The sequence below is a fragment of the Pelobates fuscus genome, chromosome 6, assembly GCF_036172605.1.
Source record: "Pelobates fuscus isolate aPelFus1 chromosome 6, aPelFus1.pri, whole genome shotgun sequence".
NCBI classification, from domain to species: domain Eukaryota; kingdom Metazoa; phylum Chordata; class Amphibia; order Anura; family Pelobatidae; genus Pelobates; species Pelobates fuscus.
The window spans coordinates 214169574-214194052 of NC_086322.1; the positions used below are offsets into that span (position 1 = coordinate 214169574).

Sequence of the window (24479 nt, forward strand, 5' to 3'; positions counted from 1 at the left end):
AATAAATATAATACACACATACATTCATATACACACACTGTATTTACTTGAATCTAATGCGCACCTTTACTGGAAAAATAAATTCTCAATGCGAATCAGATTAGAGTGCAAATGGTATATTAGATACGACTGGCATCCGGTGCGAATTTATATTGTTGCGACAGGGACGCAGGAGTTTGTTTATGTACAGTAAAGCTGCACCTCGCATCTTTGTCGCAATGCAAATTCCAAATTTTGCACAGGCAAATTCGCGTCCAATGTCAGTTATATCTAGTGCGACGTTCTCTATTCTAATGCGCCACTGAATCTATTTCGCATAGCAGTATCTTCTTGTACAGAGGTGTATTACATGTACTAGCGGAAATATTTTTCGTCTTCAAGGTTTCAAAATTTGAATGCACATTAGATGTAAGTAAATACGATGTGTGTATATTATAATAATATTATATATATTTTAAATACACCTGAGTTCAGAATTCCATCACTCTTGTGCAGTGAATGAACTACAATATTTTCCAAAGTACAGACAAAACAATAAAATAGGGGACAAATTAAGAAGGGGGTAAATTATGAATCCTAATTTTGAAAAACTCTATAACTGGTAATTTTCATTTATGAATATTTAGAGTGCTAAAGAGTGAAAAAGTACTTTAAAAGTAAACAGTATTATATGTTTGTGGATGGTTAGTGATAGTAATGTCTAATATTCAAACATCAAGAAAACGTTAATTTCACATTTCTTTATTTATTTATTACCATTTATACAGCGCCAACAGATTCCGTAGCGCTTTACAATATTATTAGAGGGGGGATTTAACTATAAATAGGACAATTACAAGAAAACTTTCAGGAACGATAGGTTGAAGAGGACCCTGCTCAAATGAGCTATAGGGTCTATAGGAAGTGGGGTATAAAACACATTAGGACTTGAAATAGCAATCAAATAAGGTGGGAGCTGAGCTGAAGGGGAGAGTAATGTGCTGCCCTGTAGGAGAGAGCAAGAGACAGGTATGTGAGGTAGAGGTTACTAAGGGAGGCTTTCCTAAAGAGATGTCTTTTAAGGCACTTCTTAAACGATTGAAGAATAGGGGAGAGTCTGATGGCGGTAGGCAGGCTATTCCATAGGAAGGGAGCCGCCCGCGAGAAGTCCTGCAAGCGAGAGTTTTCCATACGGGTGCGAACAGCGGCAAAGTGGAGAGACCAAGAAGAGGCATACCTATGGATCGTTGAAGAGATATAAGAGGGGCTTACATTTTTCAGTGCTTTAAAGCCAAGGGTTAGCACTTTGAATTGACTCCTATAGGATACAGGAAGCCAATGAAAGGAATGACAGAGGGGTGAGGTGTGAGAGGACCAACTAGAGAGGAAAATTAATCTACAAGCAGCATTCATTACAGTCTGTACTGGGGCAATACAGTTTTTGGGAAGACCAATTAGGAGAGGGTTACAATAATCCATGTGGGAAATTACTAGAGCATGGACAAGCTCCTTAGTAGCATTTTGCGTAAGAAAGGGGCGGATGCGGGCAATGTTTTTAAGATGGAATCTACAGGACTTCATAACATGATGGATGTGAGGCTCAAAGGTGAGGCCAGAATCAAGTATGACACCAAGACAGCCAACTTGCAATAATGGACTGATGTGGATACCACTAACTTGGAACAGGATCAGTATTAGGAAGAGGAAAGACAAGGAGCTCAATTTTAGAAAGATGTAGTTTCAGAAAGCAGGAGGACATCAAGTCAGAGATGGAAGAAAGGCAAGCAGTGACATGCTGCAGGATGGCAGGGGAGAGGTCTAGGGAGGAGAGTTATCTGGTTGTCATCAGCGTACAGGTGGTAGTGGAATCCAAATGAGGTAATAAGTTTGCCAAGAGAGGCAGTATAAAGAGAAAATAGAAGGGGACCAAGGACAGAGCCTTGGGTTAGCCATCCCTGATCTAGGGTGACAGGCAAGCATAGCTTACAGATAGCTTCACTAATTTCATAGTTTATTTATGGTGTGGGAGCAGCATCTGTTTTATTTCTTTCCATTTCAGTGCTCCCATAATCTAAATCCTACCGATCAGGAATCCACCCCACAAAAATAAAAAACATCTCCCCCAATGCCTTTCCTATGATCAGTTTATGTAAACAGACAAGCAATCTCTACTGCACTGAACAGCTGGTAGCGAATTCTAGAGCGAGATTGGACACCTGTGTTTGAAAACGTTCACTTTAGGGCAATGACCTTGATGGATGAAAACCTCATACGGAGAAGCTAAGAAAGGAGAAGATTCTATATTTTGGAGCAGTGTCCTACTGTTTAATGTTTGGTGGTAAATACAGCCGTGATCTAATAAGAAGTGCTGAAGGCACAATAGCACCTAAGGGGATCCTTAAACTTGCTCCCATTGTCACTATGTCTCCAAAACAGACCCTCGTTCCAGTTTGAAACAAAAAGTTGAGGTTATGCCTGCCCATTTAATGATGATGTGCACTTTGCATTGTTGCACAATAAAACAGTCCCAATAAATGTTGCTATCTGAGTAATAACCAGCAGACCCATTGGAAGCAGCTATTTTGCCAACACTGCAATTGAAGAGTGTTTGCTTTGTTCAGGTAGAGAGCATAAAAAAGCATTCTATAGTTTGTGATTTGAGCCCTGTTGGAGACAGATTATAAATAGAGACAGGGAGTGGCAACCTGTTGAGCAGCGAGACCTGGCAGCTTTATTTTATTCAGGGAACATTAAGTCTGCGCAGAGGGCAGATGTCGCAATAGCTTTAACAGAAGCTTAACATAAGGGATCTTCTAAACTGACACTAAACCCTCCACTTAACCTTAAAAAGTTTGGCATCTCATGTAACAAAGACTCAGTTCATGAACTAGCCTGTTACTTTATTATATAAGAACAGTATATGTTATATATACTGTTCATATATAAATTGTATTTATTTATTTTTTTTTTTTAAAGGAATCATTGCAAAAAAAAAAAAAAAACACACACACTTTCCATCTATACCCAGATCTCTCTTGCACAGGTCTAAGAAATTTCAGAGCACACTTCAGAGATAGTTTATTATACACACACGTGTTTTCCGCGAGGCAAACAAGGCATCTGCCTTGGGTGGCACTTTGCAGGGGGCGGCAAAAAAAGCCACCCCCAAACGCCCAGGCAGATCCCTTGTTTGCTTCGTGTCCTGGGGGGCTCAAGAGCTGGCCAGCTGGCCACTTTTAAGACCCCACCCCCACCGAGGCTGGCAGCGAGGGAGCATACTCACCTGAGCTCTTCCTGCTCAGCTCCCTCCGTGCCGCTTAATGAAGCCACGAGCCGGAATATGACGTCAGACCGGCTCCCAACATCACTAAGCGGTGCGCGAGGGAGCTGAGAAGGAAGATTAAAGCTCCCTCGCCGCCTAATCAGCCTGTGCGCCGCCTGCCTGCCCGACCAGCAGCCCTTCTGGACAGGTAGGCAATCTTCTCCAGCTCTACCAGGGAGGCTGGGTGGATTTAAAAAAAAAAAAATTGTGAGTGTTGGGAGAAATGTGTATGTGTCTGTAAGTGTGTGTGTCAGTCAGGGAGAGCGCGCGGCAGTGAGTGCGTGTGTGCGTCTGTCGGTGTCCAAGTAATAGTGTGTGTGTATGTCATTATTTGTCAGTGTATATGAGAGTGTGCGTCTGTCAGTGAGTGTGTGCGTCTGTCAGTCAAAGTGCGGCCTTGGCAGGAAGGGGTAGGGAAAATTTTAATTGGGGGAAGGAGTGCCCGAGCACCGTCCTGCCTAGGGCAGCCCAAATCCTAAATACACCAATATATATATATATATATACACACACACACACACACACACACACCGTACATACATACATACATACATACATACATACATACATACATATTTATATTATGTGTTTATTTAAATGTAGTAACTAGAAGATACCCAAAGGGAGATTACACAAAGTGTTGTGTCTGAAAAGGGGTGCAAATGTGTACATTAAAAGGAATCACTAATGGAATGTGCCTGCTGGTTCAACTGGTTTCCATTGTGATTGCCTGACTTTTAGTACTTTGTACCATATTTTGATAAAATCTCCCCTCCTCCCTCCCCTTCCTTTAACCCCTTAAGGACACATGATGGACATTTTCTGTCATGCTGGCCTTTTACTTCTGAAGCGGTGTCCTTAATAGATTAATATGTGTAAGGAAGAGCATATAAGTACATACATAGCATGTTGAGGATGTTCATGTATTAAGTTACCTCCTTCGCTGCAAGCCTTGGAATCCAGACTGTCCATAGATCCTGTGCTGAAACAGACATTGATGTTTGGATTGGAGTTCGTTGCCTTAAAGGATTCTCCAAGACTCTCCACAGAACCAAGGCTGAAGGTTCCCAGCTCAGTGCTACTCTTAATCAGTTTGGGCGGACTCCTTGAGAGGGAAAAAACAAATAAATGTGTTGGACAATACTGTACATTTTGCACTTAAGGTCTATACGCCTCCAGTTAATTGACAAGTACACTTATACATAGACACACCTATTTTGTATTTGTCCTGACAACAGCTTTGTATTTTATGAACCATTAAGGACATTCAATACTAGTTACCTTGATTTTGCCACGATTTTTCTCTAATAATTTTTGTTTTATACACACAAAAAAAAGAATTCACTAGGACTAATCACAACACAAAAACAATCTGTTTAGCAAACCTGTGATCACAAGCAGTTTGCGTTTCCGAGGCTGATAAATTCATAACAGCCTTAACAGATCTTATTAAAAGCTATTGTAAAATTGTACTCTCTGTCCTATACATTTGACAGAGATTTTCTTCAGTTACATTTACTGAGCGGAACATAATGGCTAAAACCAAATGTGGCAGTTCCTCTCTAAGTAGTGATACAGGTTTTTTAGCATTTCAACCAATTCTTAAAATTAACACAGGTGGGTCTGTTTGAAACGGAAACTCGATCCAGCAAGATATGCAGAAATCCTGCAGGTGGATAGGGTTTGGGTGTAGCTCAAGGCACTCTGAGAAACTCCTATTTACACAAAACATGTATGTATACTTAAATCAAAATGTTCTCTGAAATATCTACTGAGGGTTAGGAGTGCAGGAAAAATAAACATAAAATACACAATTTAGTGTTGCAGAAGTTCCATGTCTAGGGCAAAAAAACTGCCCCGTTACCTTACAGGTTCAGGTCATCTCTAATACTGAACAAGAAATATGCACTTGTGTATTTTTATTAGCCTTAATATAACATCAAAATATTCTGCAGTGATTTACAATTATAGAAAAGAGGTAATTTTGAATATTCCGTATGGCAATTACTTGTCAGAGACAGAAGATGAAGAAGGATTTGCTCAAATGAGCTTACCATTTATGCATTACTTCTAGTGTAGGCACTGCTTTAACAGTGTTTACATGGTATGATCTGGCTGTGCCAGGATATCCAGACAAAAAGAACCAGTTAAATAAAAATGGTTCAGATAAGCACAACACAATAGTTCGTTATTGGGTTGTCCAAATATCTGAAATGTGACCGGTCAGCTGGAATAGTTTTGCAGCTTAGTAATTTTGATCTTTACTGTGTCTGTAAGTAGCACTTGTGCTTTACAGTTCTGATAAGTGTAATAAACTTAACATGTGATTTACGAAGCCCAAACAGCTATTTGCATATGCCCAGGTGCAATACATTTGTGCAAGGCCTGTATAGGTTTCCCCATACCCCCAGAAACATGTGTTTACTGATTGGTTTAAAAGGGAGCTAAAAGGCAACTGTCTATAACGGGATCCACAAAGGGGAAAAAAGATGCTACAGGACAAATTTAAAACGTGCAATATTTAGTCATATGACTGGTAATTAAATATTAAGGAAAGGATTTTCCAATGGACTGTGAGTGTTTGAGGACTGTCTCCAGCCCTCAGGTCTGGGGGAACCAACGTTGCTAGTAACCCTGTTTCCAGGTGTGGGTCTTATTTTTTTCTAATAAAAAACAGCCAGAAAGCAACAATGACTGATAAGGGTTATTGGAAAATACATCCTACAAGTCATATAAACGGTTCGTTGGAAAATAACGTTTTGGAAAGAAAGCTGCATCTATTAAGATTGCAAGGATATTGCAAATAATAAGCATGTGTTTCAAATATGCAGTGTCCAGTCCTTGCAGCAATACATCAGTCAGTTTAATAATTGCCAAGAGGTCTTGCATAAACTCAGGGCCATCTCTAGAAATGATTCTATGTCAATATCATAAAGCAGACAGAAAATAGCCATTGTAAGCCAGCCAAGAAAGAACGGCCAGAATATCCAGGTTTTATTCCCCATTGTCAAACTGGTTAAACAAGGTTTTCTCCTTATTTTTCAAGAAGTACACTTTTAAGCAGAAACAGAAACTACGCCAGCTATAAAATATTCATGAATATTTAAAATAAAATTACATGCAGGAAACAATGCAGCAGAAAAAACTAGACAGAAACTGCCATCTTCTATTCTAATTATTATTACAACATTCAAAAAACAAAGTTCCATTTATCCCCAAGTTCAGCTTTAGTTTATGGATTTGTTATCCAGAAATCTTTTTCAGATCACTTGACTTGTACTATATGCATCAGGTATGCATGCCTTCTCTCTCCCCCCATTTAGACATCTGTTGAGATGCCATACAGATGCAAATGACCCATAATGATGCAAACATTCTGGATTCAAAAGGTGTAACAGAATGCAAAACCAACTGTCCATCCACAATGTAATAAAAAAGTAAGGAGATGCCAGTAATGATATCCTTACCCCAACAGATATGTCTTGCACAAATGTACAGGGAGTGCAGAATTATTAGGCAAATTAGTATTTTGACCACATCATCCTCTTTATGCATGTTGTCTTACTCCAAGCTGTATAGGCTCGAAAGCCTACTACCAATTAAGCATATTAGGTGATGTGCATCTCTGTAATGAGAAGGGGTGTGGTCTAATTACATCAACACCCTATATCAGGTGTGCATAATTATTAGGCAACTTCCTTTCCTTTGGCAAAATGGGTCAAAAGAAGGACTTGACAGGCTCAGAAAAGTCAAAAATAGTGATATATCTTGCAGAGGGATGCAGCACTCTTAAAATTGCAAAGCTTCTGAAGCGTGATCATCGAACAATCAAGCGTTTCATTCAAAATAGTCAACAGAGTCGCAAGAAGCGTGTGGAGAAACCAAGGCGCAAAATAACTGCCCATGAACTGAGAAAAGTCAAGCGTGCAGCTGCCAAGATGCCACTTGCCACCAGTTTGGCCATGTTTCAGAGCTGCAACATCACTGGAGTGCCCAAAAGCACAAGGTGTGCAATACTCAGAGACATGGCCAAGGTAAGAAAGGTTGAAAGACGACCACCACTGAACAAGACACACAAGCTGAAACGTCAAGACTGGGCCAAGAAATATCTCAAGACTGATTTTTCTAAGGTTTTATGGACTGATGAAATGAGAGTGAGTCTTGATGGGCCAGATGGATGGATTGGTAAAGGGCAGAGAGCTCCAGTCCGACTCAGACGCCAGCAAGGTGGAGGTGGAGTACTGGTTTGGGCTGGTATCATCAAAGATGAGCTTGTGGGGCCTTTTCGGGTTGAGGATGGAGTCAAGCTCAACTCCCAGTCCTACTGCCAGTTTCTGGAAGACACCTTCTTCAAGCAGTGGTACAGGAAGAAGTCTGCATCCTTCAAGAAAAACATGATTTTCATGCAGGACAATGCTCCATCACACGCGTCCTAGTACTCCACAGCGTGGCTGGCAAGAAAGGGTATAAAAGAAGAAAATCTAATGACATGGCCTCCTTGTTCACCTGATCTGAACCCCATTGAGAACCTGTGGTCCATCATCAAATGTGAGATTTACAAGGAGGGAAAACAGTACACCTCTCTGAACAGTGTCTGGGAGGCTGTGGTTGCTTCTGCACGCAATGTTGATGGTGAACAGATCAAAACACTGACAGAATCCATGGATGGCAGGCTTTTGAGTGTCCTTGCAAAGAAAGGTGGCTATATCGGTCACTGATTTGTTTTTGTTATGTTTTTGAATGTCAGAAATGTATATTTGTGAATGTTGAGATGTTATATTGGTTTCACTGGTAAAAATAAATAATTGAAATGGGTATATATTTGTTTTTTGTTAAGTTGCCTAATAATTATGCACAGTAATAGTCACCTGCACACACAGATATCCCCCTAAAATAGCTAAAACTAAAAACAAACTAAAAACTACTTCCAAAAATATTCAGCTTTGATATTAATGAGTTTTTCGGGTTCATTGAGAACATGGTTGTTGTTCAATAATAAAATTAATCCTCAAAAATACAACTTGCCTAATAATTCTGCACTCCCTGTACAGACAGGACTGCCACGTGGAAGAGATTTTAAAAAAAAAAACAAAAAACGGCTATTTTAGACCTAAGCTAATCCTTTTCACCTAGATTTTTATTGGTGCCCTGCTTGCAATGGGATCAGATTCCATTGGTTTTTAAAGATCTGCCTACCTACGTCGTACATTTTAAAATTTTACACAAACTATTTCTTCCACTTGCATACAACTTTGGCCAATCATACTCTCAAGCACCATTCAAATGTTATTTACGATTTTATATTTTTCACCATCAGCAAGTGAGAATACGGTAGTTAAAAACAATGTGCCTGAAATGGGTCCCATGAAATACCAGTAATTGTAAGACAAACACTTGTAAAGAACATAAGTCTATAGCAATGATAGCCCATGGGTAGCTTTATAGTTGTTAAAATTCACCTCCCATGGTTTCCTACATGAGCTAGCTAAAAAGAATGCCTAGTGTTCTATGAGTTGCTGGAGAGCCACTCGCTAGTCCCTCCGGATAAAGAAGCAAGAAAAGGTTGGAAAAACAGCATTCAAAACAGACAACAAAAAGAAAGGGGAAAAAAAGCTTACGGGATTTAGAAATCCTGCAAATTGAAAATGTACTTGGCTAACAAAGCACATATTTCTGGGTGATTAGACTTGGAACAGGTTCAAAACATGAGAGATAAAAGCTAGAATGTCTCAAAAATATGTGGAAAAGCAACCGATTCCTGGCATAATTAGCAAGTTTCTGAAAGAAGACATTGTGGTGCTGAATGTTTGTTCTCCTTGGAACATTAACAATCATTAACCTATGTCTTCGCTTTAGTCTATTTACATTTTCTGAGGTGGAATGAAAAAATAGAAAGAAAAAAAAATGGACTGAAGTTCTCACTGACTTGTTTGTGTTAATTCTCTTTGTCTACTTATTTGTCTTAGCAGCCTTAGGTTTGGACTGTGATACTAGGGTATTGTCAGCTAAAAATAAAAATAAAAAATCAGTTTACTGGATGGCCCGGGGCTACAGAACGGAATGTGGCAAGGCCGCACTCCAGGAATTTGCCACGGAGGTTGTGGGAAGAGGTGACAGGGGTAGTCCACACAGAAGGCAGCAGGTCATTGTGTAAATCAAATTGCTGAATTGAAGGACAAAAATTCTTAACATAACTCACCCCCTCCTCTTGCCGCTGTACTGCTCACTGGGAAATATAAAACAAATACCATTTAAGGCTTTGAAGTCACTTTGTTTAAGATACAAAAAAAAAAAAAAGCTACTTGCTGAATCCTTGCAACAGAAATAGGTCTAGTGTCTTGACATCTCTTATAATACGTGAAATGACACATAAGGCTTGTAAGAGCATCTATTGGCATGGCATCCACCAGCAAATGTCAATTGTAAAATGCCCTATGGCTGAATATGTTTGCAAACTGAATACTGAATATATAATAAACCAAGCAGGGATATAGGGGTATTACGTTGCCACATTTAAGACATTTTATAATACACACACACACACAAAGTTAAAGACTGCTATTAAAATGTTCAACCTATCAGATCACATAGCATGGTGGCAACAAAAGAAAAAAAAATTGCCCTTAACTATTTTCAACACCTTTTCCAGAATGCTATACAACAATGCAAATGGCCATAGTTGGTCTTCAAGTTTTCAGATTTCAAACCCACATTTCTGTGTGCTCTTTTTTAATGCTGATTTATAGGTTAAATTCTGAGAGTACCAACTCCCAGCTCATGACGATGACATGAAGTAATAAACCACAAACTAGCAAAAATTAGCAGTAAATGGTTGGACATTTGTCTAACAGGTACATAGAATCTCCATGACTAATTGTAAGACGCAATACAGGTGATCTGAATGGAATTTATTTTCAGTAATGGATATACTCAAAATACATTCCCTTGTCATTAAATATAGATCTTACATAATTATTCAGATATGTGATTATCTCAGCCAAACCTCACATTTGTCAGTGTTACCAGAAGGGAAGACTAGATTCACAGTGAAGTGTTGATCTAACAGACAACCTTTTGTGTGTCCTGAGTCAATTACCTCATTCATCTCAACACAAGTCAGTGACAGGACCTATCAAGCCATACACTTGTACATGGTGTATGTGATTTGAAAGCCACCTTGCTGCACAATGACTGCAAGGAATGTAGTGACGGATGTTCAGAAAAAGGTGATGATAATGCAAACAGAGAGAAGTTACACAAATCATGCAGATGAAATGATCCTAACACACTACTTGGAATTATCGTGAGAACGTTTAAGACGTTGTTGTGGATAGTGAAAGGAGAATACTATAGGAACGTATGAGGGCATCCCTCATAATTTTAATGTTACGGACTTTAAGCAGGTTTTATATGAACCAAATCTGAATGCCATTAGTTTTAATCATCTGTGTGTACCATCTGTATGAGAGAACTGTATCAAAGTATGGTGACTGGTAAAGTGGTTCTTCTTGCAGAAGTTGAGTGAATAAGCAATGGAATGTTGCAGGTGATTTCATTGATTACCATGGCGACTGCACCATGTTCAGAACTGGACACTTGAATAAATCTCCCCCCTTGTTACGGACATTATAACTGGTCAAGTTACATTGCGATTGTCTGCAAAAAAGCCTACAGAAACTACAGCAAACATAAAAAATTGCACTAGGTTTTTGTGTTTTATTTTTCCTCTCACTCTTCACTGACTTGGGGCAAAAACAAACAAACAAACAAAAAAAATTATATATCAACAGCCCTTCATCAACCCATATGCAAAACTCACAATTTCAAATGTAACAAACACTCACCTGGGCTGTTTTTTTGGTGGTGGAGGTGGGGGCTGGTTGGATTCTTCAGGATTATCATTTACTTTGGAAAGTTCAATGGGGCAAGATGCAGATTTACTCATTCCTTTCCAGGAATTATTTTCTTCCAACCGGCTTCTTTCATCATGATTACAAACAGTGTTGGACTTCACAAGTGGTCCATTGGCCACGGCAGTTGTCCTTGGCTGCTGAGTGACGGGGCACTCCTCCTCTTCCTCCTCATCAATCCTGCACTGCCTACTCTTCATTGCCTGATAAAACCTTCTTCGGTCTCCAGATGGCAAACACCTGTCATGTGCTTCCAACAGATCCTTCTGATGAGAACCGGAAGACAAAAATCCCGAACTTTGAGTTGGTGAGGAAATTCGCATGTGAATCTCTTCAGGTTTAATGATCTTTGGTGATGCAACAGGACTGTTGTTACCTTGGTTTTTATGGAAAAAAGAACTATTGTAATTTTTGCTTACTTCAAAGGACTTCATGTCTCTGCTTCGCTCACCCCAGAAAAAAGTAGGAGACGAGCTTTCTGACGTTGACGAGGGACTGGTGCAGTTCCACTGGACACCAACTGCAGAATCTGGACTGCTCAGATAGATTGTTCTGTTGTCTTCTTCTGTGTGGGCAGCCATAACAGTTATTTTTGCTGAAACTTGTGTCATTGACTCTTGGTAAGTTCGTTCATTGCTTAAAGACAGCTGCTTGTCTTCACTTGTACAGTTCTCCTTTTTCGCAGCATCATTTTCTATTTTCCATTCTGATTTTGTAACCATTCCAGTTTTACCTGAGACACATTTTCGTTTAGTGCTTTCTGCATAAATTGGTTCACTTTGGCTTTTTTCAGTCTCAGACTGTACAAGTGCCTCCGTGTGTGTGAATTGCTGGGTCTGTGCAACAGAGTTCTGCGTGTAGACTTTAGGAGACTGAAACTCAAAAGTGTGGGAACTTGTATTTGTAGGTGTTGCAACTGGGATGTCTTTAACACTAATGTATGACACAGTGTCTGACTTGGTATCTGACTCAGAATGGACTGATACTTTAATTTTACTAAGATGTAGGTTTTTTTCAGTTCCAGATTCAGGGCTATTCAAGTTGTTCTTAAGTTTAATATCTCTTGCATATCTTGATTGATCCTGGATTTCGGGGTTCAGCAAGCCAGTGCCATTCTTACCTTCCCTTGCAAGTAAAGTTCCACGAGGAGATGACCTGTCTGTAGGAGACTGAGTTCCTGAGCTCTTCGTCTGATTTGATTCCTTGTAAGATATGGGTAACTTTTCCTTTATAAAAGTGGCCTTGTCTGCCTGGCCACCAAAATGGCTCACATACGTTAAGTTATTCACAGCATTTATTTCCATATTCTTCTCAGAATTCTGCAGTCTGTTAAAAAGGTATTTGGATGTGTTATCATGGGGCAAACTGTAATTCTGATTAAAGGGTTTTTTCAAGTTTTCTAGGATAACCCTTGGAATATCCCCAGATTTGAGAACAGTGTTGCTTGTTGATGACAATTTCCAACTGACCTGAAAATGCAAGAAATCAATAAATAATTAAAATTACAATGAGAGTCTAGTTTCTAATGTTAGAGTTTTAATAATGCATGTGGCAAACAAAATAATATATCACAACTGTGTGTGTTAAAAACCACACAAACTAAAAATAAACCCCCTTCTATAAATAATGAAAAAATAATAAATCCTGATTTCAGCCCCAAAACCAAAAAAAGTAATACATAGAATATCAAAATTAAACACTTTAGTGTAATCAAATGTACACAAATGTTTATTCCTAAGTCTATAGTTGGCTGTTTAGGCTCCCGACTGCAAGGTACTAAAGAGGACTTGAACTGACCTTAAGAGGCAAGTTAAAGTCCTCTTTGGTACCTTTCCATTGGAAAGCATTGGGAAGCTGGTAAGCATGTATGGCAAAATGCTGCACGGCTTTATTCATATGGTCTTTCTGAGACTGATTAAAATAGAGTTTCACTTTGCTATTTCATCGGAAACGTCTATAATGTTAGAGTGACAACCGCTAGAGGCATTCAAGCCCAGTAATGTAAAAATTGTAAGTGGTCAGGGTAACTACAGTATCCCTTAAACATTATAACTGCATGATGAGATACGATCGTTATATATAGCATTGCAGCACACTAAGTAGGATCCATTTTCAACATCCAATTTTTGAGGATTATCATTACAGAAATAATACACAACTGAAAAGGGAGGATAAAACAGGAATTATATATAAACCACAAATTAAATAGATAGATTTCCTTCATACAGTAACCAGGGTAGCATAAAAAACAAGAATAAAATGTAAAACATTTAATTACCGTATCTATGCTTTGTGAAATACCGAAACTCAAGCAAATGTACAGTCTGCATCGTTTTTACCCTGTGTTGCAAGCTACACGTAAATGTGTCCCCACTATTTTAAGTGTACCATTTTACTAGGCACTGTGAAAGTGTAAGCGCCACACTTTTAGTTTATATCTCTATGCTGATACCGTAATAGAGTGAGCGAAAATCCTGTTCAAGAAAAAAAAACAAAAAAACATATCCATACAATATTACCAGATAGTGTTATTATATCTAACTTTAATCTGCATATGTTCTATTATAAATGGCTTCTCTCTTTAACTTCATATAATGAGATTAAAATGTACTCCAGATACTGCTTCTATAACACTCTGCAACGTACCTGAGTGAGGGTCTCTGTGCCGTTGAGTTCAGCCCACATTTCAGCAGTATCTGAGGTAATCATTGTTGGTTTTACTGCTATGGTGGGCTTGGAATATAAAGCAGCAATTACAATGTCATCGTCCTGTTGCGAGTTCTCCGACTTGATCCTAATCCCATTAAGATTGTGCAATACTGGCAGGTTGCCGACTTTTCCATCAGAGGGAGCTGATGAATTTCGGTGGTCACTTCTGGGGTGAAAGCAATTTTTACAGGATCCAGGTTTCCAGATGTGTTCCACAAATTCGTTGCACACAGACATTTTCAAGCCCTGGCTGCTCACTTTAACGGCTCTGTGCATTCTGTGTGTGGAATCCTGTCTCTCATCTTGTGCACAACTTTCGCAAATAATGGAGGCACCTTCACAGGCCTAAGGGGGAAAAGGAGAAGTCTTGATCACTAAACAATATCTATTAAATGATAGTTTAGAAGAAATCTTGAAATACTCAGCAACTGGTTTTCGGATAGAATTTCACTATAAAATAAACAAAGTTGGTAGCCTGATGGAAAATATTACAGAATGTTGTAAAAGCTTATTCTTCAGGATTTTACTGTACATAAAACTAATCAGATTTGATTTTAAGTCAGATTTAAAATGGGTGTTAGGAATACAGTTTTGTACACCTAACATCGATCATGTCCCTCTGCACCCCCTCCCACACCCTCGCAGCAGCAAAGTGTTAATAGTCCTTTTTTGGCTTACCTGATTCCAGCGCCAATGTCCCTCAGCGCTGGGTTGGCCTCCTCCTCTGCCAATACATAACCCAATGTGCATGCGCATGAGGCCTACTCGATAAGAAAGGATTGAATCAATGCTTTCCTATGGGGGGTGGGGGTGGAGGATCTGAAGACAATGGATGTCCTCATGCAAAGTGTTAACTCTGTGATACAGGAGGAAGTGCCTCTAGTGGCTGTCTGGTAGGCAGCCATTAGAGGCAGTATTAAACCTGCAATGTAAATATTGCAGTTTCTCTAAAATTGTGATGATTTACATGGCAGGGCTAAGGGAACAGGGACAGTGCGCCCAGACCACTTCAATCCAATAAAGTGGTCTGGGTGCATAGAGTGTCCCTTTAAATGATTTAAACAATTCCACAAAATCATTTATGAGGCAATTACAATTATAACATTCTAAAAGTCAGTCTGACCAAGATCATGTTTAGTTGTAATATGAGACTCAGGCAAACAAAACTCAAAATGTTTTCAAGTTACCTTGAAGGACCATCACTATGCACTCATAATTCCCATGTAGCCAAAGACAATTGCCTTCAAAATGGCTGTATTTATGAATATTCCTTTGCCAGGTTTATTAACAAAAGTGAGAATTCAAAGCAAATTTTAAATTTTCAAAGGGCTGCAAGTGGATTTTAGATATACCCCCAATGACAGCATGCATAAGTAAATTCATGTATGTTTATATTTTTTTTTAAGTGTGGAGTGTTCCTTCAAGCACCATAACTACTACAGCATGCTGGTTGTGGCGTGCATCCAGCACCTGCAAAGCTGCATACAGGCCAATCAGGTTGGCCATTCATTCATTGGCTGAGAACGTCAGCTGACTGCCAATGATTGCAATTCTGTACATAGAAATTTGCATAGAATTGACATTAGAAACTCTTGTTCAAGCGTCTCATAGCGAAATTCTGCACATACTGACTCCAGGCACCATGACCACTTAAACTCATGGTCATTGTGCTTGGAGTAACCCTTAAATTAGAAATTTGCATAAATGCTTACTTAAGTAAATAAGCCCGCGTGTGTTTCACTTGCTACTCAGAACTTGGCAAACTCTACCACTGCAGAACCTCCCTACGATCACATCTTCTGCTCTCAAATACTAATTTAGGTTTTAGAGTGTTGAATATCTTGTTTCCACCATCTCATTACAATGAGGGTCACTTCCTTTCTCATTTTAATGACAATTAGAATCTACACCTTGCATATTTAACATATCAAAAGAGCACTTTTGAAAACATTTCACAGCTTTACTAGCCTAATTGATTTTGTAATTATACATGCTTCAAAGGGCTGAATACAGCACTAACTGCTGTCAATCTTTATCACTGTAACTCTAATTAAAAGGTGATGGTCATGTATTAACTCTTTCCGTGCCCACATTATTATAGAATGTGGCTTTCTAACACTTTTGAGTTAGTGCTCTAGTAACAGCTTAGTTAGGCCTAGGCTCATTGCATGTATAAGGGTTACCAGGCAGCTGGGATGAAGAGGTAAACTGCATGGATAATAGGTAAATTCAATTAAAAGCATATATGAGATCAAAGTATTTAATTGAAAATAGTAAAATGAAAAGTCTTGGCTGATTGCCACATGGGTGGCAAAACTTATCTAATCAATCTTTGGAATGCAGATTCCCACCTGCAAACCAAACAACATAACAAATCGACAGCTTGCTGTGTGCTATCTTATTTCACCAAAAATGCTATGTCAAGCAACCTCATTTCTATCTATATATAGCTTTCTATAAAAGCTAAATATGTCTCATACCAATTAAATTCACTGATCGCCTGCCTTTCAACAAAACACACCTCATACCAAACATAAGCTGTCAAACAGCTTGTATACAGAAAGTAAACATTTCACAATACAAAAATACTGTATATACTGTACTGTAATCAAATAGAGACCCCCCCTGGGCGAACAGTGACCACAAAAATCATTTCCAACGGGGTCTTAGAATTCAGAAGGCTGTCATTCTATTGACAAGGTTCGGTCCATTTGCTTTGAAATTAATATTTGTCTGCTTTAGACACCAGGACCACTACAGCTTAACTAACTGGTTAATGTGGTTGCCGATAACTGTGGGCAAACAGCAGCGGCACTGTGTAATTCTGTTTGGCCGGCAGCCTTTTGGTGTAGGGGTTCTGGTCAACATGCTGTTGCCAGTAGTACAACCTAACGATCTGATTGACTGATCAAGTATAAGTGCAGAGAGTAGTTTGCTCACTTATTAACACCGTGGATATGCTGGAAGACTGTTATGGAGCAAAAGAACTATAATCACTTATCCCTCTCTCCACCTTGTTATTGTATTCTTATTGTCGATGTATTGCTTGGTAAGTCACCCCCTTGTTTCATATGAAATTCAGATGGTTTTAAATAAGTAGTTTGGCGATTTTCCCTTATGGCAGACTTGCTTTTAGTTACATTTTAAATCAATATGGTTTCATTTATAAAATATTTTACCAGGAAGGATACATTTATATTTCTCTCATTTTCAATTATGTCCTAGATGTAAAGGTTTTAGTATAAAAGTTATAAATAGCATTTCAACTACTTTTAAATGCATTAAGTCCCAAATAAAATGCCACGGTGTTACCCATTTAAAGATTTGAATGTGCTTATTATGTATTATGCATGTTTTCCTTATTTATAAGGAACTCTTGGCATAAAAATACAAAAAACATTATCTGCCTAAGGCTCACTTTGATAAGTAATACTGAAATTAAAGAAAGGTGACTCACTCAGATCCGAAACCTTTTCTAACCTTACCCTGTGGCTAATTCAAGCAAATCTTCTGGCAGTCTGTTTGCAATCATTTCAAATTGAGGGGATATTTATTACGTGCCCAAATGACATTTATGTAGCAGGTGATACATAGTGACTTTAAAGGACCACTATAGGCACCTAGACTACTTCAGCTTAATGAAGTGGTCTGGGTGCCAGGTCCACTGCTATGTTTACAAATGGGTTAATCTAGCCTCTAGTGGCTGTCTCATTGACAGCCGCTAGAGGCGCTTCCGCGATACTCACTGTGAGAAGACGCCAGCGTCCATAGGAAAGCATTGAAAAATGCTTTACTATGGACTGGCTGAATGCGTGCGCTAGGGATCGACCGATTATCGGTTTTACCGATATAATCGGCCGATATTCGGTATTTTCGGCAATATCGGTATCGGCCAATATAGCTACAGATATTGCCGATAATACCTACTAGGACCGCCAGGCTCATTAAGCACGGCGGTCCTGGGGGGGCCGGCAGCAAGCGCTAACTTACCTTGCCAGCAGCTCCCCTGTCTAAATCTCGCGAGACCATGGCAACGCTCCGCGCGGCACTAAGGGCCGCAAGATTTACACAGGGGAGCTGCAGGAGCTGCTGGCAAGGTAAGTCAGCGCTTGCTGCCGGCCCCCCCAGGAACTTAACAAGCCACCGGACCACCAAGGAATACTATATCCCCCCTCCCTGGTAAGAAGCAGGGAGGGGGGACTAAAAGAAACAAAACACAAACACAATTTAAATATTAAAAAAATAATAATCATTAACATAACCCCCCCCCAATTTTACACAGATGACATCACTACACAAACACGCACTGCATTACATACATACACACTACACACACACTGCATTACATACATACACACTGCTTTACATACATACTACACAAACACACACACACACTGCATTACATACATACACACTACACACACACACAGCATTACATACATACACACTACACACACACAGCATTACATACATACACACTACACACACACACACTGCATTACATACACACTACACAAACTGCATTACATACATACACACAAACACTGCATTATATACACACACTACACAAACACTACACAAACACACACTACACAAACACTGCATTCACTTTACCCACACTACACATACTGCATTCACTATACACACACTACACAAACACACACTCTGCATTCACTATACACACACTACACAAACACACACTCTGCATTCACTATACACACACTACACAAACACACACACACACACACACACACTACACAAACACACACACACACACACACACACTGCATCCACTATACACACACTACACAAACACACACACACACTGCATCCACTATACACACACACACACTACACAAACACACACACACACTGCATCCACTATACACACACACTACACAAACACACACACACACTGCATCCACTATACACACACACTACACAAACACACACACACACTGCATCCACTATACACACACACTACACAAACACACACACACACACACTGCATCCACTATACACACACACACTACACAAACACACACACACACTGCATCCACTATACACACACTACACAAACACACACACACACACACACTGCATCCACTATACACACACTACACAAACACACACACACACACACACACACTGCATCCACTATACACACACTACACAAACACACACACACACACACACTGCATCCACTATACACACACTACACAAACACACACACACACACACACACACACACTGCATCCACTATACACACACACACACACTGCATCCACTATACACACACACACACACACACTGCATTCACTATACACACACTACACAAACACACACACACACACACACACACACTGCATCCACTATACACACACACACACACACACACTGCATCCACTATACACACACACACTGCATCCACTATACACACACACACACACACACTGCATTCACTATACACACTACACAAACACACACACTGCATTCACTATACACACACACACACACACTGCATTCACTATACACACACACACACACACTGCATTCACTATACACACACTACACACTACACAAATACACACTGCATCCACTACACACACAGCTCCCCTGTCTAAATACACTTCATCCACTACATGTGGCATGTATATTTTGTGCATTTACCGTTAGAAATAGTTTATTTTTCAAAATGGTAAATGTACAGAATATCGGCAAGTTATCGGCTATCGGCCTGAAAGTTCAAAGATTATCGGTATCGGCTTTAAAAAAATCAATATCGGTCGATCCCTAGCGTGCGCGGCTCATACACATTCAGCCGATGACGGGGAAAGGAGGAGGAGAGTCCCCAGCGCTGGAAAAAAGGTAAGAGTTTAACCCCTTCCTCCCCCTAGATCCCGGCGGGAGGGAGATCCAAGGACCCTATAGAGCCAGGAAAACGAGTATGTTTTCCTGGCACTATAGTGGTCCTTTAACAATGGATCAAATGACTTAGTTAACAAAAATCTGTGTATTTGCTTGCTCAATGAAAACTTCCAACACTGCTGCACCAATCAAACTACTCATTGCAGAGGAATTCACATGAATTATCTGCCTTTGAACTTTCAGAGAGACAAAGTTTTTTTTTTCACCAAGCTACTGACTGATTGGGTAGGAATTGCAAAGTTTAGACCATACAAGCTAACTGGAAATAATAGTAAATTTGGAACATTTTTTTTTTCCCAATTCAGCCATCTTGACCTAAATTTTGCAATTTCCTTAGTTCTTAGCAATTAAAAGTATATAAAACCCCAAAAAAGTTCAATTGTATAAGGTGCAGAATATAGCCTTTGTTAGTCTGCATTTGCACACTCCAGGATTGTCACAACAGCACAGTGGATGGTATCTTCCACCATGCTCCCAAATATTTGAAGTTCCAAAGGGCTGATTTTTCTATAGTACAAAAAAGTACTTTTGAGGAGTTCCAATTGTTTTGACATTTCCAAAGACAACTACTATAAACATTAAATGTAAAAAGATTGGAGACTTTTATGATTAATTGCTATGCTGAACCAACATCACGTGTAAACAAAAATGCAATCAACTTGTTCCCAGTGTAAAGCTTTTTGTAAACACACTAGCACTTTATTTCAGATACTGACTTGCTGTGAAAACATGACAGGAATTTCTGTGGATCCCTATCTGAACAGTCTGATCAGTTTGCATTCCACTCCTTTCACATGAGACTCTGTGTCTTTGTCTTAAACTGCTGGGGAAAATCTAATGGGAACTCTAGCAAAACACTATTATATCCACAACGAAGGAAAATCTAGAATAACCCAACAATTTTATCCAAAATAACTACACTGTTCGTTAAGAGGGAAAACAAACCAACATCTTTTTAAGTAGCCAATAATATGAATAAAGCATTATGCAACGGTGGTTGCACAAGTTAGTAAACAACCACTAAAGTCACCTACACTCCATCATCTCAATTAAGTGGTTTGGGTGGACTGGTTCTGTCATTTTGACCCTGCAGTGTAAAACATTACCGTTTTGTAGAAAATGCTATGCCTTTATTTCATGGTTAAAAACACCTCCAGTGGCAGTTTTCTTGTGCGACTCAGAAGCTCAGAGGAAAACATAGGATTCCTATGCAATGCATGTGCTCCAATTGTCCACTATATAGAACATTGGAATGGACCATTGCCAGAGGTGACCATGCCTTCTGGACAACGTCTGAGGAGGTGAACAGAGCCGAGGGAGTCTTGGCGCTGGAAAAAGTGAAGTAAAATAGGAAGGGGGACCTGTACATGACAGGTTTGTAGTGTTCCTTTAAGTGCTCCAATATTTGTTTCCCCATACTATATTGTTTAACCTTTTCAGGACAAGATAGTTTGGCAAATCTTACTAAATATAAATATATATATATATATATATATATATATATATATATATATATATATATATATACACACACACATATACACACACTACATGTATGTAGTAGGTACTGGAAAAGTATATGAGAGGAAACAACTGCGTTAAAACATAGCAATAAACTATAAATGAGTAACAACTCCTGTATCTGAGGAGTATGATAACAAGGATAGAGGTCAAAGTGCAAAGTACCTGATGATGCAACTTGATTTTGATATTATGCCCATTACCCATATTCTATGAAACAGGTGTTCACACCTGTATGGTTTGCATGTATTACGTTGCACACTCAAAAATACCCAGAGATCTACTACTATTTCCAAAGCCAGTCCTTGAATGTCCTACTTTTATACAAGTTCCCAAGCAACTTTTCAACCTCTTTTGGTTATTGGTTGCACTCTATCAGCCATTACCTGTCTTAAAATAGTTTTCTATAGCAAATTATTGAGCATGCCTTTGTAGAATAGCAAGTGTGCATGTTTATCATAGAAGTTAATAAGATGCAAGGGGATTTAAAAAAAATTATATTAATTGAGTTCTACAAAATCTAGACAACAAGTACTAAGCTAATCATGTTGTTATTTTACTGGGAGATGAAATATGCATTACACTCATCCTTTTACCTGGAATGTTAATTTACTTGAGCATAGTGAAGATGGTCAGTCCTATACCTATTTCATTTCAGCTTTAACTATGAGGTTTACAAAATACTCCAGCAGGAGTCGTCTAATATTCAAGAAGACTAAAGAAAAGAGTTCTGTAACGATCCAGTACTCCAATTATGGTAAACCTACAGAGGTCTAATTACAGGGATACCCCATAATAAACAGTAATAAAATACATAATGGAATCCTAAAGGTGCAATGATTACCAGCTATTGGAATAAGCAGGAAACCAAACTCTTTAGGATGGGTGTAAAATTCAGAAGTTAGTTGTAGAGTGCCATTTGGTAGCCTTGCCACACATCCTCTTACTGAACCAGCAAAGTGCATGGCACACGTCCACTATTAGACATGTAACCAGATTGAATCAGGTCACAAAAAACAAAATATTGTGAAAAATAACTAGAAATGAAGCAGAATAGCAGCCACGAAACAAAGGTTTACAGTATATTCTTTTATAAAAACAAGTACCCTATAAATGTGGAGTGTTGGTGAATACCACTTAAGTCGTGTATAAAATCTGTGAGTGAATGCATACCACACAATATTCTGGCAGTATATTAACAGGGACAAGTCTGGGTAGAACAATACAATAGAAAGATGAAAATTTTATAAATCTGCCTCTGACTCTAATTTTGTGGTCAGGTTTATTTGCTAAACTGGAAGTTGTGCAGATTAGACAATAAATGTGCAAATTGTAGTCAAAAATAGACTAAAATAGGGAAGCATGCTCAGTTTTGGACTAAAATGTTACCATTTGCTTGTCCATTTTCGATAAAAATTCCCAAAATTAAAATTTAGCACATAAACTCCCTTACAACAGTGGTTACATTTAACATATAACTTTGGAAGTCAGGGTCTGGTGGTTTAAACAGTCACATGGTGGGTTCTGTATTTCCTCCTACAACTGTCTCAGAATGTTAAGAAAATATTCTTACAGAACAGAGTTAAAATACAACCCAAACCGAGAGAAACGCTAATACCCATAGCTAAGGTGAATTACTAGTATACAGAATCAAGTTCAAATAGAGAATACTAAAAACTAATGTATTTGTATATGGACATATATGTACTCATTAGAACAGTAACAGAAGCAAATGTGTATGGCATGTAAAAGGTTAACTCAGTTGCCTTAAAGTTCCCTTAAAAAACCAAACACAGTAATAGAAGTTCTATACTGCAGGGTTGATTTTACAGATGTTAAATCATGTTTTCGGTTTCTAATCTCCCTAGATCACAGCAAAACCCCTGATGTATCTGTAGAGGGTTACTGACTAAAGACTAAATTGTCAGGAATTCAAATGGAATTGAAACTTTTCAGGCCAAAATAACCACTCAAAGTTGACTTGGGGATTTTTTTTTTTTTCCCAAGTCAGCTATTTGGGCAAACAATTTGAAATTCCCTTTTAACAAGTCCCCTTTCTTGAATTTCCACTTTAATAGATCAATTTTCCCTGCTTCAAATCTCTCTTGACTTTAATTGTGCCTGGTTAACCAGTCTGCCCAATGAAATCCAATATAGTCAAACTCTGAGTAATCTCCACATCCAATTTAAAAAAAAAAAAAAAAAAAGGAAGGACCCCCACACTGTCTGTATTAACAAAAGAAAAAGAAATCTCTGTTTTGGGTTGAAATGCAACACCAATGGTGTTTCTGTCTTTTTCTTTTTACTACTACCACCACCCCTCCTTATTCCCCCAGCCCCTTGGTATAAGTAACCGAAGCACACATGCCCTGTGTAACCCTTTCTCTGCTAGCAGCCTGGGGGAAGGGGTGGGATAAACACCAGACAACAGGAGAAAAGTGAATGGAATAAGCTATTGCCTGGACAAGTTCCTATTGCAGTTCATACAGGAGATACGGTATATGCACAACTAAAGGCATCAACGCTATAAGAGAACATGGGGTGCCCTTTTATATACTTGAAAACTAGAGAAATCGCAATGGATCCTTGCTGGTAGAATGGTTTATATATGAATAAATACATTATGTGTCTAAGTCAGTTCTAACATGTGTTCATTCAATAAAAATAAGTTTGTATCACATTACCTGGTGATTAGAACTCTGTGAGTTGGTCTTCGGTATAAAGTAATCCAGGGATGCGGATGGGATGCTGGGAAGTAAAGAAGCTGGCAGTGCCACTCTCTAGATTTTAGCACAATTAGTCCAAGTTGTGCACTGGTTGAGCTGACAGCCCGATCCACACTGATACAGCGAACACAGGCAGGCTTAGAGGTAGAGAATAGTAGGAGGGGCTGAAAACTTCTCTTATCCAACTGCACAGGATCAGTATGGGTCCCGAACACGTTTCTCCACCCACAGGACACACTTTGTCCGTTTAAACCTGGTTGTTTTAGCGCAATTAAACTCTTTACATTAGGAAAGACTTGACAAACAAAAGGAAGAGTCATTAACCCACTGTGTCCTGGAGAAATACTGTATTTCACCTATTTTGGCACGACTTTGTGTCAGTTG

General features: G+C 39.0%; 1 protein-coding gene across 1 annotated transcript in view; it reads right to left on the bottom strand.

Moving 5' to 3' along the window:
- The window catches only part of LOC134614688 (inactive tyrosine-protein kinase PRAG1-like), a 33716-nt gene extending 9522 nt beyond the window's left edge, over positions 1-24194 (bottom strand). The window contains exons 1-4 of the mRNA XM_063458728.1: positions 24054-24194; positions 13858-14265; positions 11146-12680; positions 4237-4406 (exon numbers count right to left, since the gene is read on the bottom strand). Of these exons, the coding sequence (XP_063314798.1) occupies positions 4237-4406; positions 11146-12680; positions 13858-14196 (2044 nt within the window). The 5' untranslated portion in view covers positions 14197-14265; positions 24054-24194. The remainder of the gene's footprint in view (positions 1-4236; positions 4407-11145; positions 12681-13857; positions 14266-24053) is intronic.
- Positions 24195-24479: the final 285 nt, after the last annotated feature.